This window comes from Camelus ferus, chromosome 16 (genome assembly GCF_009834535.1).
Source record: "Camelus ferus isolate YT-003-E chromosome 16, BCGSAC_Cfer_1.0, whole genome shotgun sequence".
NCBI lineage: Eukaryota > Metazoa > Chordata > Mammalia > Artiodactyla > Camelidae > Camelus > Camelus ferus.
In genome coordinates this window covers 38,421,830-38,437,210 of record NC_045711.1, presented here as the reverse complement: position 1 = coordinate 38,437,210, position 15,381 = coordinate 38,421,830, and the positions used below count along the sequence as shown (strand labels likewise).

At 52.5% G+C, this 15,381-nt stretch overlaps 2 protein-coding genes across 6 annotated transcripts; both read left to right on the top strand.

Moving 5' to 3' along the window:
• Window positions 1–1,763: 1,763 nt before the first annotated feature.
• DPH1 (diphthamide biosynthesis 1) lies at window positions 1,764–11,051 on the top strand. Of its 4 annotated transcripts, none has more exons than XM_032457466.1 (13): window positions 1,764–1,853; window positions 3,620–3,772; window positions 3,896–3,959; window positions 5,549–5,670; window positions 6,086–6,243; window positions 6,369–6,490; window positions 8,030–8,098; window positions 8,506–8,662; window positions 8,795–8,895; window positions 9,421–9,499; window positions 9,771–9,911; window positions 10,082–10,189; window positions 10,915–11,051. In XM_032457466.1, the coding sequence occupies exons 1-12, from the start codon at window positions 1,793–1,795 to the stop codon at window positions 10,169–10,171; spliced, it is 1,317 nt and encodes a 438-aa protein (XP_032313357.1). In that variant the 5' UTR covers window positions 1,764–1,792; the 3' UTR covers window positions 10,172–10,189; window positions 10,915–11,051. The 4 variants fall into 4 exon arrangements, with proteins under 4 accessions (XP_032313357.1, XP_032313356.1, XP_032313359.1 ...); XM_032457465.1 differs by lacking the exon at window positions 10,915–11,051 and adding an exon at window positions 10,406–10,538; XM_032457467.1 differs by lacking the exons at window positions 1,764–1,853; window positions 10,915–11,051 and adding exons at window positions 1,871–2,015; window positions 10,406–10,538.
• On the top strand, window positions 10,176–15,052 carry OVCA2 (OVCA2 serine hydrolase domain containing). Of its 2 annotated transcripts, none has more exons than XM_032457472.1 (3): window positions 10,176–10,538; window positions 10,915–11,690; window positions 14,576–15,052. In XM_032457472.1, exons 1-2 carry the CDS (start codon window positions 10,211–10,213, stop codon window positions 11,412–11,414), a joined length of 828 nt encoding a protein of 275 aa, XP_032313363.1. In that variant the 5' UTR covers window positions 10,176–10,210; the 3' UTR covers window positions 11,415–11,690; window positions 14,576–15,052. The 2 variants fall into 2 exon arrangements, with proteins under 2 accessions (XP_032313363.1, XP_032313362.1); XM_032457471.1 differs by having other exon boundaries at window positions 10,915–13,219.
• Window positions 15,053–15,381: the final 329 nt, after the last annotated feature.

Sequence of the window (15,381 nt, the reverse complement as noted above, 5' to 3'; positions counted from 1 at the left end):
GACCCCCTGCCCCACAATCTCAGTATCTTAGGCAAAGTTGTCTGGGACTGGGTGTGAGTGTGAGAAGCGGAGTTATTTCAGGCCTCAGGAGGGGTGGTGCTGTTTTGGACTCCAGCCAGGGGGTGGGGGTGACTGTAGGCGGGTGTTGTAGTGTAATGTGGGGGTGCACTGTGCCCGCCTTCTTGTCAGGCAGTAATTACTCAGACTGCTGAGTAATGCTGGCAGGGAGACCCCCACGGACAGATGGAAGTGTTCTCAGCCCAAGTTGAATGGCAGCCCCCAGTGTCCTGCATTGCAAGGTCTTGGGGCACATGCTCATTTCTTAATGGGGACCAGGACAACTCATTCAGGACAGAGGCTGTGGAGCTATGTTACAAGAGGATGAGGGCCTTCTATCACCAATGCGCCCCATCTCTGCCTAGGGAAAGGCCCTAGGGGGTGCAGTGCCTGCTAGAGAGAAGCCACTACTCTGCTGGAGCCAATCTTTCCCCTTTGGAACCCATAGTTACAGCCTGAGCTAAAGCTGCCCACACGCTGAGCCTTAGCATCCTGAATGGGGAGGGGCTGGACTCAGGGTGTTCCTGGAATTGAGATCTTGCACTGTGAGGGTCCATAGAACCTGGGGGAGATAGGAAAGTCCAGGATGAACTCTTATCAAAGTGATGGGGTGCTCTTAGGAACCATGATGGCCACAAACCTGTCCAAAGCTGTGACTGTCCTAATAGCATCAGTCAGTATCTGAGGGCAGAGCACTGACCCCTTCTGGTCCTCCAGTTGGCTGCTCACTCTCAGCCATCCCAGGCTCTCCTCCTCCCTGGGCAGCCTCCCAGTCAGGGCCTGTCCCTGGCTGCTTGTTTTTCACTTCTCCCTGCACCTTCATTAGGAGTTTCCAAGAAGGGAGCGCCTCCAGGGGAGCCTGAGGCCACAGAGCTGCCTTAAAGGGCCAGCGATGCTCACACAAAGAAGTTGGTGTCAGAAGGCTGGGTGGGCAAACAGCCCTGGGTGACCATTGCTCTATGGGCCAGACCTTGTTTGCAGGTACTCTACTCTTCCAAAAGTCAAGGCTGTCTCACTGGCTGCTCTACTGTCTCACTGGCTGCTCTGTCTTCTCTTAGGAGCTCAAGTCACTACTCAGGAGAAAGGCTATCTAGGCCTGAAGGGCAGCCTAGGCAGGGCAGCCTAGGGTGGCCAGAATCCTGAAGGTTTAGGCAATGGAGCCCTTGGACTTCCCCACTCTCCCAGGAAAGCACCCTCAGGCTAGGAGCCTTCTCCTGGAAGTAGTTTTTCACACGTGAACCTTCCACAGTGTCGGTTGGAGCTGGCCTGATGGGCGCTGAGTTCTGTCCCGTAGGGGCAGTGGGGTCCTCTGAGGCAAGGAATGCAGCTCCACCCACACGGCATCCAGGGCTTCCCAGGAGTGGGGTCAGGGAGGGAAGCTAAAGAAAGTTTTTGTTGTCCCCACTCACAAGACTCTCTCCGCAGAACTGGGGCAGGGAGTCGGCAAATAGGGGGGCACTGCTGTGCCAGGTTCGGGCTGCGAGGTAGAAAGAGCGGATCGGGTCGCCGGTAGAATGCAACCCCGGTGGCAGAGGACCACTAAGGGCTCCCGCGAGTCCCGACCTCCCAGGCTGAGATGGGGGCCCACTCTAGCCCCGCCCCTATCTTTCTCCTTCACGGTCCCCGCCCCGCAAATCCCCGCCCCTCGCTGACCGATCGGCGATCGATCGCACTGTCTGTGCTCTCGGCGTTCTTCTAGCGCTGTCTTTTTGGTTACCACGTGGGAAGGCCGGTGATGGCGGCGCTGGCTGCGGCTGCGGCCGGGGAGCCCGGCGGCCAAAACGGCCCGGGCAGAGGTGGGTGCTACAATGCTGCGGCCTCCAGACCTCACACCTCGGGGTAGAGCCTCCAAGTCAGGGACAAGACCAGCCCCCTTTAACGGCGGCGGCGACTTTCTGTGCCTGACCCGGAAGGCCCCGCCGTCACTCGCTCCGGGCGTCCGTTACTGAAGCCCAGGGGTACGAGCCTTTCTTTTGCAGCCTTAGGTCACTATAGGTAACAGCCTCTCCTAGGAGCTTATAGTCCTCAAGCTAGAAACGCTGCCCCCCTGCACTGGTGGGCAGACACATGAAGACTCCCGGATAAGACGAACCCGACGGGGAGGGAAGGAGCTAGGTGCGCTGCGTCGGGCATTCCACAAGTAGGGCCCTCAGGGAATGCTTCACGGAAGAGGCACAAGGTTTCATTCACCAGACACTTGCTGAATGCCAGGACTGTGCTAGGTTCAGGGACTAGACCTCAGCCCTGCCCTCAGGGATTTCGCAGTCTACTTATTTTAATTGATTTAAGATTACTGATTTAAACAGAAGGTTACAGCCAAATGATAAAGGAGGAGGCGCCTACTGGCCCTTGGGACCTATTGAGCTGCTAGTCACACCCCAACCACAAAGGACTTGGGCCTGTCAAAGGAGTTTCTGTGAGGTGCCGGCCAGAGACACTGGCTGGTGTTCCGAGGCCTTTGAAACAACTGAGCAAAAAGCATAGCAGTGGTAACATTCAAATCTGAACTTAGGGTCCCAGCCTGCCATTTTAGTTGTCCACTGCACCATCACCACCACCACCATGACCTATTCCCCACCTCTGCAACCCCATACACACACACAAGCTAAAGTGCCGGGTCTGGCAGGATACCTAGCAGAAGTTCTGGTACAGAGTACAGGCTCAGTAAATATTCGCTGAATAAATTCATTTCTCACCTTGTCACATTTCCAAACGGTCTGGTGCCCAAACAGATAACTAGAGGTTGGGCTAAGCTGAATTGTGAGGAATAGGATGCAGATTAAGGGCTGCAGCCTGGCTAAAGGGCTACATTGTTTTCTTCTTTAATCAGAGGGTTGCAATTATTTGTGTACCTATGTTTGTCCCCATTAGTCCTTATCTGTTTGCCCATAGTCCTGACTAGAGTGTTTTCTTTCCATCCTTCCTGGCAGGGTAGAGTGATGGGACTAGGGAACTTAAGTCAGTTAAATGTATGGTGTTTTACCTTTTCATTTACCTTTTAAATGAAAAGAGGGAGGAGTGCAGGAATTAACCAGTCTAGACAGAATCAGTGGGACTCGAATAAGGAAGGCAGCCTATTAAGTTAATATTTATAACTGTTTGCTTATAGATCTCGTATCTAGGATCTCAGAACTTCAAGGCATTCTCAATGGCTGGTGGAGGAGGGACATTTTTCTAGACTAGGTGGGCTGGCCAGGCTCTTGGGTTTTCCCCAGGATTGTTCTTTATCAAGGAGCAGTTGTCTGGACTTTTTTGTCTTTTCCCCTCAGTTCAGTCCCATGGTGTCAGCTCTGTTCTCTTGAGGCAGGGTGTGAGCCACACTCCATTCATGGGCACAAATCTTAGATTCCCAGTAATCTCATTACATGGAAATTAATTATACAGATTTCTTCCTGGCTTTATGGGTTGTATTTCCAGCTTCAGGGTGACCTCGGGGAAGAAGGCTGGATCAACCCCCTTGGTCTCTGGGATGTGAGCCTTAAACTTGGGTGATGTTAACAGCCCAGTCAGGTCTGGTTGTTGTTTAGGCCAGGCACCAACTCAGACCTTGCATTCATCCTAGGTCGAGTCCTTCGGGGCCGTTTGGCCAATCAGATCCCCCCTGAGATCCTGAACAACCCCCAGCTGCAGGCAGCCATCCAAGTCCTGCCTTCCAACTATAACTTTGAGATTCCCAAGACCATCTGGAGGATCCAAAAGGCCCAGGCCAAGAAGGGTGAGCCCTCAAGCTTTGAGCTGGGGTTGGGGGTGGAGAGGTTGCCTGGCCCAGCCGGGGACAGTGTCCCCATCCAGCCTCTTTCCCAGCCCTCTGCTCTCATATCTCTGCTCTGTTTTGCAGTGGCCTTACAAATGCCTGAAGGCCTCCTCCTCTTTGCCTGCACCATTGTGGATATCTTGGAAAGGTGAGGCTTGGGGCACCGAGGAAGCTGGGCCAAGACCTTCCCCATGTCCATTACAGCTCTGCCTGTTGGCATCCTTTTTTCCTTCTGGACCTCTGCCTTACATGTCCCTTCCCACAACCATACACACACCAAGGGAGAAACACAAAACTAAACCCCTAGCATGCTATGATCCTTCCTTGTCTCTCTAAATCTCCCCTCCCATGAAAAATTGGGAGGGAGGAATGAGTCAATTCCAGTATCTTCAAAGCTGGGCCCAGAGCAGGTGGCGGGGCCTGAGGAAGAAGCTGAGTCCTTAGAGTTGACCCTGGAATGGACTGGGTGGTCAGCGTGGGATCTGGCAAGGGAGAAACTTTTCCGTGGCACATTTGGAGTAGTAGGGCAAGGAGGGGCTTGGCTGAGGGAGGAGCACATAGGAGATGGTATTCAGTTCCTCTGCCTCCCTTGTGTAAGTTTCTTCTATACAATGAGCCATCCTTGGGAGGGTGGGTGAGTGCTCAGCCATCTGGAACCAGTACAGGAACAGGGAGGGCGAATGAAGAAAGGGGAGGTCATCTAGTGATGGGAACCTCCCACTTCCCTGCTGCTGCCCTACCCCCACCCTGCTCCTCATCCCGCTGCCACAGACTCACTTCCCTGCTCCCACCCTCTTGCCCCTTGAGGATGCTCTCTGGGGCTCGGGCCAATTTGCATACATTTTAATCTATAAAAAATTAAGTGCTCTGGCTGACTCAGATGCCTGGGCTGCATGCTAAGGAGCTGAATAATCTGCTTCTGTGAACAGCCTGATTTGGGGAAGGGGAGGGACTGGCAGCAGCTCAGTTTTCCCCACCACCCCCCAGGAGAGGAGTGGGGAGACCCCCATCACTGGGCTATACTCCATGTCCCAGGGGTGGGTCTCAGGAAAGAGCTGGTCCTCTGGCCCCATTCCTGTTGTGAGTTCAGGGGGTGTGGGGTCTTCCCCACCCACCCCCATCCCTCTGATTCAGGCCTGGCAGCAGATCCCATGGCAATGTGCTGGCCAGAACCCACTCTTCCTGACGCATGAGGCGTGTGGGTGGTGCCATGTGCTGTGGGGGAGCTGTTCATGGGTACCTCCATCCTGGGCACAGAGGGCCCTGACTAAGGGTGGGGAGGTAGCAGGGGGTCTGGACGACAGGGAGGTTGTGTGTATCCACACATATGTGCCCACACACATCTCGGCACCAGGGCACGGGAGTGGGTATCTCTGCCTGTGTGTGCGTGCTCATTGCTCTAGGGGGATGAGTCAGGGCATCAGTGGTCTGCCTTTGACCCTGTGTATGGCAGGCTGAGGGTTGGGGGTCCCTCTTGCTGTCTGAACCTCGGCAGAAGAATCAGGGCGCTACAGAGACCATCCTCATACCGCTACAGTTCCAGGAGCCACTGCCAGGCCTGGGGGAGGTGGCAGCTGTACCCCTCCTACTCTTTGTTGGCAGAAATGGCAGCTGCCAACCCAAGGGATTGGGAGAAGTAGGGAGAGAGGAACTGGGCCCTGAGATCCCTCCACAGAGTTAGGTCTCTCTGCCACCTCACTCCTTGTGTCTCTGTCCCATTGTTCCCCACCCCAACAGGTTCACAGAGGCCGAAGTGATGGTGATGGGTGACGTGACCTATGGCGCTTGCTGTGTGGATGACTTTACTGCGAGGGCCCTGGGAGCTGACTTCCTGGTGCACTATGGCCACAGCTGCCTGGGTACAGAGGGCCTGACCCTGGCAGGGCTGGCAGGGAGGCAGGACTGCATGCTGCTCTCCATCACACTGCCTTGTCCTGCTTGCAGGCACGAGGTCCCTCCTGGTTTATGGGATGGCCTTGGCCTTCCTGCTCCGCAGATGGATCTTTCCTTTGGATTTGGTTGCCTTGGAAACCATGCTACTGTCCCAGATGCAGGTGTTTGAAAGGCTGTTGGTGGTAGAGCAGGCTGGGCCCTTGGCTGAGTGACAGAGATGGAGCTTCTAAGGGACCTGTGACCCCCCTCGCCCCCAAGGTCTCCCTCTACCCCTAGGCCAAAGCCATTGGTCCTGGCTGCTCAGAGACCTTGGCCCTGGCTGGGCCCTCTGCCCCTCCTGCCTTCCAAAACAAAGTCTCCTGAACTCTTCCCACCTCCCAGTTCCCATGGACACCTTGGCCCAAGACTTCCGGGTGCTGTACGTCTTTGTGGACATCCGTATAGACACTAGCCACCTACTGGACTCTATCCGCCTCACCTTTCCCCCAGCGACTGCCCTTGCCCTCGTCAGCACCATTCAGTTTGTATCCACTTTGCAGGTAAGTGGGCAGACAGTACCAGTCTCCAGGCTCTTCCTGGATCCCCATGTCAGTTACTCCAGGCTGGTCCTCTTGCCCTGGCTCTCCCTCGCCATCCACTTTCTTCCCTTCCCTCATCCCTACAGGCAGCTGCCCAAGAGCTGAAAGCTGAGTATCGTGTGAGTGTTCCACAGTGCAAGCCCCTGTCCCCTGGGGAGATTCTGGGCTGCACGTCCCCTCGCCTACCCAAAGAAGTCGAGGCTGTTGTGTAAGTGAAAAATGGGGGGGCCAGTCATAGAGACATAGGAAATGTACCCTAGGAAGGCGCTGCGGTTCATCATCTAGGAAAGGAAACTGAATCTAAAGCTCCTTAGGCATTTGCTCAAGGTCACCCTGCAAGATGGGGACCAAATAGGGTTTCAGGGTTCTGTCTCACTCTCCAGAGCTCTGTCCAACGTCCAGAAGGCTATGCCCAGGGTAGGGCAGGAATTAGGGCCTGATAGGGGGATGAAGGTGGGCTAGAAATGGTGGGAATGTAATTGGAGAAGATGAATGGGCACGCCCAGGCTGCAGCCCCATTAATTTAGCATCCGGACAGCTAACAAGCAGGAGCAGCATGTCTCCTGCTGCCTAATTATTTTAGGTAATGGAAATGCTTAATGTTGTGTGAATGCAGCCAGCCTCGGAGCCGACAGCTCCCCCAGCTGAGACTGGGGAGGGGAGCCCCATTCCCAGCTAATGGCAGGGAAGGAGGGGCACTCCCCTTACTCAGCCCCATCCCTGGGGCTGCAGACGCTGGTTCCAGAGGCCTTGCTGCATCCACATAGGATACCCCTGCCCCTAGACAGGCCCACATCAGGGCCTTCCCCGCCCAGACTGGCGGCCCTGCTCCCCAAGGGGCATTCCCCCTGTGCCTGCATAACTCTGAGCTCATAGATTTCTACCCTTGGGTGCTTCAAAGTATATGTTGGAGGGAGGAACACCCTGTGTGTTGGCCAGTCATCAAAATTTGGTGTGGAGAGAAGGAGCTGCCATGCAGATTGTCTTCCATGCTTGGCCTCTCTTTGGTCTGGGAAGGTACTGTTAGGGATGGCATCTCCCAGGGCATGCTTGGTACAGCCTGGTGGTTGAGCCTAAAGTCAAGTCCCAGATATACCGCTGAATAGCTGTGTGACTTCAGGCAAGTTTCTTAACATCCCTGAACCTTACTTGTATCTTTTATGAAATGAGGATACCATAGGTAGCTTGGAGGATTTGATAAGACTTGAGCGAAGTCATACATGTTAGGTGTTTAGCTCAGGCCTGGTACATAGAGGGCAAGCCCAGTAAACAGTGGCTATTATTACAACTCACTAATTGGACCGAAGGACTAGTTTGGGCAGAGAGTAGCCAGTGCATACCCTGAAAGCTCATTTACAGCATAGATGACAGCCTGAACACTACTCCCCATGTCTGTATTGAGCTAGGTGAGGGAGAATCTGTCCCCCCACTTCTGAGTTAGGCTCTCTAGAGCCTTACCATGGCCTTGGCTGTCCCATTACTCTTCTCCAGAAGGTCAGGGTGGGGAGGGGCGCAGTTAGATTCTGCTTTAAATAACTAGAGGGGCCCTCAACGGTCATCCAGTTCAAACTCCTTATTTTACACATGAGAAAAACCAGGACCTTGGGCAGTGAAATGATGACTCATCCCAGTTCACATACACAGTCAGCAGCACAACCAGCCAAGAACTCGATCCTCTGGACCTCCAAGCCAGTGCCTGCTTCTTCTGGTGCCCCACCCCATACTGCGCCCTTTCTACCCCCTGCAGATATCTTGGAGATGGCCGCTTCCATCTGGAGTCTGTCATGATTGCCAACCCCAGTGTCCCTGCTTACCGGTATGGGCTGAGCTGGGCTGATCACCTGGGGAAGGGGTGGGATTCCCGGCCACCGTGGCCCTCAAATGGCTGAAAATTCCTCATCCCCTGGCCACTTAACAGCCCTCAGCCCTATGGATCTGATGCACATGGGTTCTGAATCTGGGTATCAGACAAAGTGCTGCTGGTGCACAGCACCTGCCCATCCCCTGCATTCACACCGAGATCTAAGAACTCTCTCCCAGTCTTGCCTGTTCCAGCTGTGGGACTGATCTTCCCAGTGACAGTCTGCTCTTGCCTCTGTTCCTAATTACCTGCATGGAGCCTAAAGTTTCAGGAGACCAAGGGGCTGAGTTTGGGAGTTATGTATACAGCACAAGTCCTGTGAGTGGCTGTGACTGTGACCCTGACAGCTTCTTCTTTTCTAGATATGACCCATACAGCAAAGTCCTGTCCAGAGAGCACTATGATCACCAGCGCATGCAGGCCAACCGCCAAGAAGCCATAGCCACTGCCCGCTCAGCTAAATCCTGGGGCCTTATCCTGGGCACTTTGGGCCGCCAGGGCAGTCCCAAAATATTGGAGGTCAGAGGGCTCGGAATGGCCTCTGGAGTAGGGGACTAACTGGAAACCCAGCTGGGAAAATCAGTAGGCTAAGGGATTTAGCCTTGGGTGGTTGATCATGAGGACCCCAGCTCTGCCTCCCTCTCTCAACAGCACCTGGAATCTCGGCTCCAAGCCTTGGGACTTCCCTTCATGAGGCTGCTGCTCTCTGAGATCTTCCCCAGCAAGCTTAGCCTTTTTCCCGAGGTGGATGTGTACGTTTCCTCACATTACCTATCTAGCTATGACTCTGGCTAAAGAATCTTAGAATCTGGGTCCTGCCCAGCACCTATTGAAGGCTAGAGTCAATGGGAATTGCTTCCATGGTCATGAAATTTTAATGTTTATAGAGCACTCGCCCAGCAGGAGCTGCCTTTGGCTGTGGGCCATACCTACTTCATCTGGCTTGGGGGTTCACAGGCAATGGCAGCATCATAGTCGTTCTGCGTAACATGAGTTTGAGAGATGGTTGCCACCTGCACTGTACCAGGCACTAAATTTGATTCTGGGGGTACTATCACAAATGAGCTGGCCAGGCTCTGGCTTCAGGAATCTCATAGTGGAGGAAGCAGGAGAAAACAAGCAACACTGTGATGTTATTCTAAAGAGCATTAGTTGACAGACTTTACTTTAGAATAGTAAGCACTCATTGGGTGTTTTGGAGACACAGTTATGCTCTACATGCTGCCCAGGAATGAGGAGGCCCCACCCCTTGGATCTGACCTGACTTCCCTTCCCAGGTGGGTGCAGGTAGCTTGTCCACGCCTCTCCATTGACTGGGGCACAGCCTTTCCCAAGCCGCTGCTCACACCCTATGAGGTAACATCACGTTTTGAAAATCTCTGAGAGAGAGTGGCCTTTGCACCTGATTCTGTCAAGGGAGGGATCTGTCGGGTGGGTAGGCAGCACTTGGTTGAGCCATGTCCTAGTTGTGTGGCCTTGGGCAAGTCCTTTCACCTCTCTGAGCCTCACATTTCCTCTCTGTGCTGTGGGGATAATAGGACCTTAGTAGGCCATTATGAGAATCGAATTAAATAATCCTGCGTAGAAAAATGTCGGCAGATGTTACTCTCCAGTTTTCCGCCCCTAGGCGGCGGTGGCCCTGAGGGACATTTCCTGGCAGCAGCCCTATCCCATGGACTTCTACGCCGGCAGCTCCTTGGGGCCATGGACGGTGAACCATGGGCGGGACCGGCCGCTCCAAGCCCCGGGCCGGCGGGTGCTGGGGAAGGTAGGAAGGGATCCTAAGCAAAGCAAAGAGGCCTGGGCGTGGCTTGGCACTGGCCGCCTCCCTGGCGACTCGAGCCGAGGCCGCCGCCTTGCGGCCGCTACGGGAAATGCACGGCAGCAGGGTGGGGGACATCGTAGAAGCGGGACCGTGACCAAAGTCTGCGACCTCAGGTGCAGGAGGGGCCCAGGCGTCCATCTCCAGCCGCGGTTTGCGAGGCTTGCAGATGCATAGAAGAGGAGGTGGCGCCGCTCGCTCCCTGAGACGTTCGTGGGTCCCAGGTATCTGGCCCAGTTCTAGCCATGCTGCCCCCTCCACGTTGTCATGGCAACGCCACTTGCTTTGAGGCCCACCCCAGGGTGGTGCCGGTATTGGGTCCCGCCCCTCGGTTCAACTTCCGCTTGGGGAAAGGTCGCTTCCGGTCCCTTGGGCGGGTTCCCTGCATCATGGCCGCGCAGCAGCCTCTGCGAATTTTGTGCCTGGCGGGCTTCCGGCAGAGCGAGCGGGGCTTCCGCGAGAAGACTGGAGCGCTGCGGAAAGCCCTGCGGGGCCGCGCCGAACTCGTGTGCCTCAGCGGACCGCACTTGGTCGCAAACGCAGCGGGCGTGGAGGGCGCGGGGCCAGACTCCGGTGAGACGAGCCGTGTCCGGAAATGCACTCAGTTTTCTCTGTCTTGCCTTGTCTCCTCAACACTCGCCAGCACACTGCTACCCTTACCCCCCTCAGCCCTGCCACACTCCCACTTTGTTGTACCCAGGCCCTCCATCTCCCTCACCCCAGCCCCTCGCTCAGACGCCATCCTGGTCCTCTCAGACTTCCACCTTGATCTGTTTTCCCCTGTCTCTTCTCCAGATCAATCTGTTCCCCACCTCTTTCCCCCCAGACTTCTTATCTCCCATCAGCCAACTCTCTTTCCCTCTCATTCCCAAAGCTTCCCTCACTCCCTTTCTCATTTATTTCCCCCAGATTCCCCTTACCCTGTGTTCTCTCCCCCTTATCGCTGTAGGGTCCTGCCCTCCGAAGGAGCAGCCTCGAGGCTGGTGGTTTTCCGAACAGGAGGCAGACGTTTTCTCCGCACTGGAAGAGCCCACGGTGTGCAGAGGTCTGGAGGAAGCCCTGGGAACAGTGGCAAAGGCACTGAAGAAGCTAGGGCCTTTTGATGGGATCCTTGGTTTCAGCCAGGGGGCTGCGCTAGCAGCTCTTGTGTGTGCCTTTGGTCAAGCCGGAGATGCCCGCTTCCCTTTGCCCCGGTTTATCATCCTGGTATCTGGTTTCTGTCCCCGGGGCCTTGGCCTCAAGGAACCCATCCTGCAGAGCCCCTTGTCACTGCCTTCACTCCATGTTTTTGGGGCAACTGACCGTGTCATCCCCCCTCAGGAGAGTATGCAACTGTGTAGCCGATTTACTGGTGCCATCACCCTCACCCACTCTGGTGGCCACTTCATTCCAGCAGCTGCGCCCCAGCGCCAGGCCTACCTCAAGTTCTTGGACCAGTTTGCAGAGTGAAAGATCAACAAATGCCTTTGCCTCTACATCCCCTCCCCACCCCCTAGTGGGGACACATGAAGTTGGTGCTGTCTCTGTAATCCCTGCCCTCCTGGCTTCTTTCCCCTACCTGGGACCTCCACTGCTGTAACTGCTCCTCACCATCACCAATGCAGAGACAAATACCAATACTTAAGACTCAAGTTATATGAGCCCAACTCTGCAATCAAGAAAAAGGGGATTAGGCCACCTTAATGGACTTTGACCTTGGCATCTGATAATTCAGACATGACAAAGGTTAGTAGAGCCACGGATGAGTGGAGGGTGACACAGGAAAAGCAGGGACTGTTGCCACTGTGACTGCCACACAATAAAGTGGTGACTTGGATTTTGAGAATGTTTTTTCCTGATACACACAGGAAAACCCATTTTATAAAGGAAATACGGATTCCTGGCCATCCATGCAGTCTTCAGGGCAGCACCAGGCAGGGAGGTGTTTCCAGTTGTGAACCCCCAGGACAAGCTCATGCATGTGTGCACAGAGACACAGTGTTTTAAGTCCCAAGCTGAAGGAAAGGAGGCCTCAGTGGCTGACTCAGGGAAGAATTTATATCTGAGAAGTTTGGGAAAGAGATGACCTGGCAAGGCTCAGCCTGGGCCACAATGATTTTAGGCTTCCTCCATCCTGATCCCTAAAAGTTGTGTGTCGGCCCTGTCAAAAACCCTGGCTTCTTAGGTTCTCTGCTTTCACATCTGTCTTAGCTCCTCTGAACTATATGAGCTTGAAGGTGCTAGACCTTGGAGATCAAAGATGGCACAGAAGTAACCTTTTCCGAAGCTTGACCCCATTTGCAGAGTTTCTGAGACTGATGCCTCTCTCTAGTGATCACTACAGGTCTAAGCAGTGCATCTGGTTTGAAAGTGCTGTTAGTTGTTCTTAGGCACTCTTAAAAACTTCCCACTTTACCCATTTCCCCCACTTGCAGTGCCCTTATGCCCAACTGCCCTGCTGTCCAATTCAATCCTGCCTTTGCAGACTTACCAGCTTGTTCTTTCCTGGAATATCACAACAGGCCCTAATCTGGCCCTCAAGCATGGCTGCCATCCCCCCACTTCACCCTCCCCCAAAAGGTTTAATAATTGAGCAGGAATTGGGGTTAGGGGATGCAGTGCAAATACACTGGCCCATCCTAATTCAACCAGACTGATAGCCTTAAATCACCTGAAATTCTGAGTTCTTTACTACATATAGCAGCTACCCAAGATTTAAAAAAAATAAAAAACATCTGGAGTTATCCACCTAGACAGACCCAGTTTACTGAGTTTGGGACCTTTACAGTAGAAAGTAGGGTGGGGAGAAAGTTCTCCCTTGCTACTGTCTGCTTCTGCCTTGCTCTTGGTGTTTTAAAGGAATCCCTTCCTTGGCAAAAGGAGGAGCATCTGAAATGAATTACTCCTACAAACCTGTTGGATTTGGCCCATAGAATTTAAGAAAAAAATCGGGTTAAATGATATTTAAAATTTTAGAAATTTCACACAAAAATTTGGAGTTCTGGCTTCTCTGAAAATAAGCAGTTCAGAATGGAATACAGTGGATCTGCAGTTAAGGGCTCATGACAATCACAGGCTGCCCCTCTTTATCAAGGCCGCAGGAGGTGAAAATGACATGACTTGCATACATACCACAGTTGCTGCTACTTGGGATTACTGGAAGGAATAAAGGAGAAAGGGAAAGATATGTGGGGAATGAATTTGAAGGCAGTGTTTAAAGTTAGAAGGATGAAGTCGAAAACCAGAGCAGTATCCAGTGGAGCAGAAGCGAAGAGGTAAGAATTCCCCCAAGAATCAAAATGTCTGATCTAGAAGGAAACATCATGTGGTCCACTGGTTGCCAGTGAGATAGGTCACTTCCCATCGTGCCCTCCAGGAACAGTGGGGAAATTTAGGGGGTTATCCCCCCCACCCCTCATACACACAGATTCCATGGACCATTTACATCAGGTTCATGTTAAAACTTGGATCCCTGGAGCAAACTCTAGACTTACTGAGTCAATCACTGGGACCCAGGAATCTGCATTTTGACAAACGATCCCTGGTCATTCCCATGCAATAAATACTTGAAAACCACTGTTCTAAGAGGGTAGAGTGTAAATCTCCGGTTAAAAAAAAAAAAAAAATTTTTTTTTTTTTTGAAAAAAGCCTCGCATGTGATTCTCATGCACTCCACTAGGAGGAGGAATAAACTCCAGTTAAGAATCCTTGATCTGGGCGGGGATGGTATAGCTCACTGATACGTGCTTAGCACGTAGGAAGTCCTGGGTATAATCCCCAGTACCTCCATTAAAAAATAAATCTAATTACCTAATAAGTAAGCCTGATTACTCCCTCTCCCTAAAAAACATTGGTATAACATTTTCAACCTAAGGAAAATGAGGTCCAGAGGACAGAAAGAAATACCATTTACTGAGTGCTAACTATGCCAGACATTGTGCTAAGCAGCTGCCTAGTTACCCAGTTTAGTCTCACAACTTCATGAGGTAGATATTAACCTAATTTTACAACTGAGGAAACAGGCACAGAGAGGCTAAGTAACTTACCTGAATTACCTGGATTCAGTTCCGGAAACTCATATTCTTGACCTTTACTAGTCATTGTTTTCTCTGATGCTTCCTAGAAGATGAGCAGAGAAGCCACCACTCACTACTGTTGGACTATATGTCCTGTCTGGGCCTCACCTTTCTAATCCATAAAATAGGTTGGGGTGGGGTGCCCTGAGTGATTCCCAAGATACTAAAAAATTCTAACATTGTTCAGTCATTTCTTTGTTTTTTCCCCTGACCACCTTCTTGACATTGGTTCAAACTGCAAAAGACTTTGTCTCTTCTTTTCAAAATGCCTCTACCATTTTTCTTTTCTATCTCTCACTTCACCTTAGTTCCTAAAGCTTTTGGGAGAGAGAGTCCCTTAGCAAAGAACCCTCAACAGCCACAGTCCTAGAGCTGCTGCTCAGAGAGATGTGCCGCACTCCCCTGTTCATTCTGAGTGCCCAGACCTGGGATCTCCCCAACACCACCACCTCCTTACAAGGACATAGTAGCCTGGAAGAATACTTAAGATCAAAATAGCATTCTGCAGTTTTCAAAGGTTTTTACTTACACAATCCTATTTGATCCTCACAACAGGCCTGCCAAGAAGGATTACCATCTCATTGTATAGAAGACTCAGAAAAAACATGGTGCCTTAACAACCAGTTGATGATGAAGCCAGGTTGGACCTCCTGCTTTCCAGTGCACTGCTCCCACCTGCCACACTACAGTCTCCCCACAGATGTCCACTCGATTCCAGAATCAAGTGCATTTTAATCTAAGACCTCAGCATCCTTGGGTGGAAGACAGTATGTGGACGTTGATGTAGCTGTGAAACCAGCAATCAGTGGTCTTACAAGTAGTTTAGAAAAGGAGGGGGTATGGAGAGGTAAGGAAAAATTAGATTAATGGGTGGAGGGGGTGGGTTGCATTAACCATTCCCAGCACTGTTCCTAGGGAAATCCTGCCCCCAGTATCCAGCAGTCAGCCCCTGCTATGGGTGATGGTGGGGGTGGCAGGTGACATACAGAATGTTTTTGAAGTCACTGATTACACTTCACTGGTACAACAGGACTTCAGCTCCTCTGATACTTACTCCCCCTCTTTAGGGCTAATTTGAGACACTGTCTCAAGTTGGAATCCAGCATCTAGAGACAGACTGAGGTGAGGATGCTGGTATGTTCAGACAGCGCTTTAGGGACAGGTTAACTTTATGAGCCCACTGGCTTCCTGAGGGTTGGGGGTTCTTATCCTTCAAGACAGAGGAAGAAAGAGAGGGGAGAGGCGTGAGGGGAGGATGTGACTCTATCCGGAAGTGGGTTCAAGTGTTACCCTCTGCCTGCTCAGCTAGGGGGTCCTGGAAGGATGAGGTCATGGCATATTTCGGAAAACTTTGCTCAGTC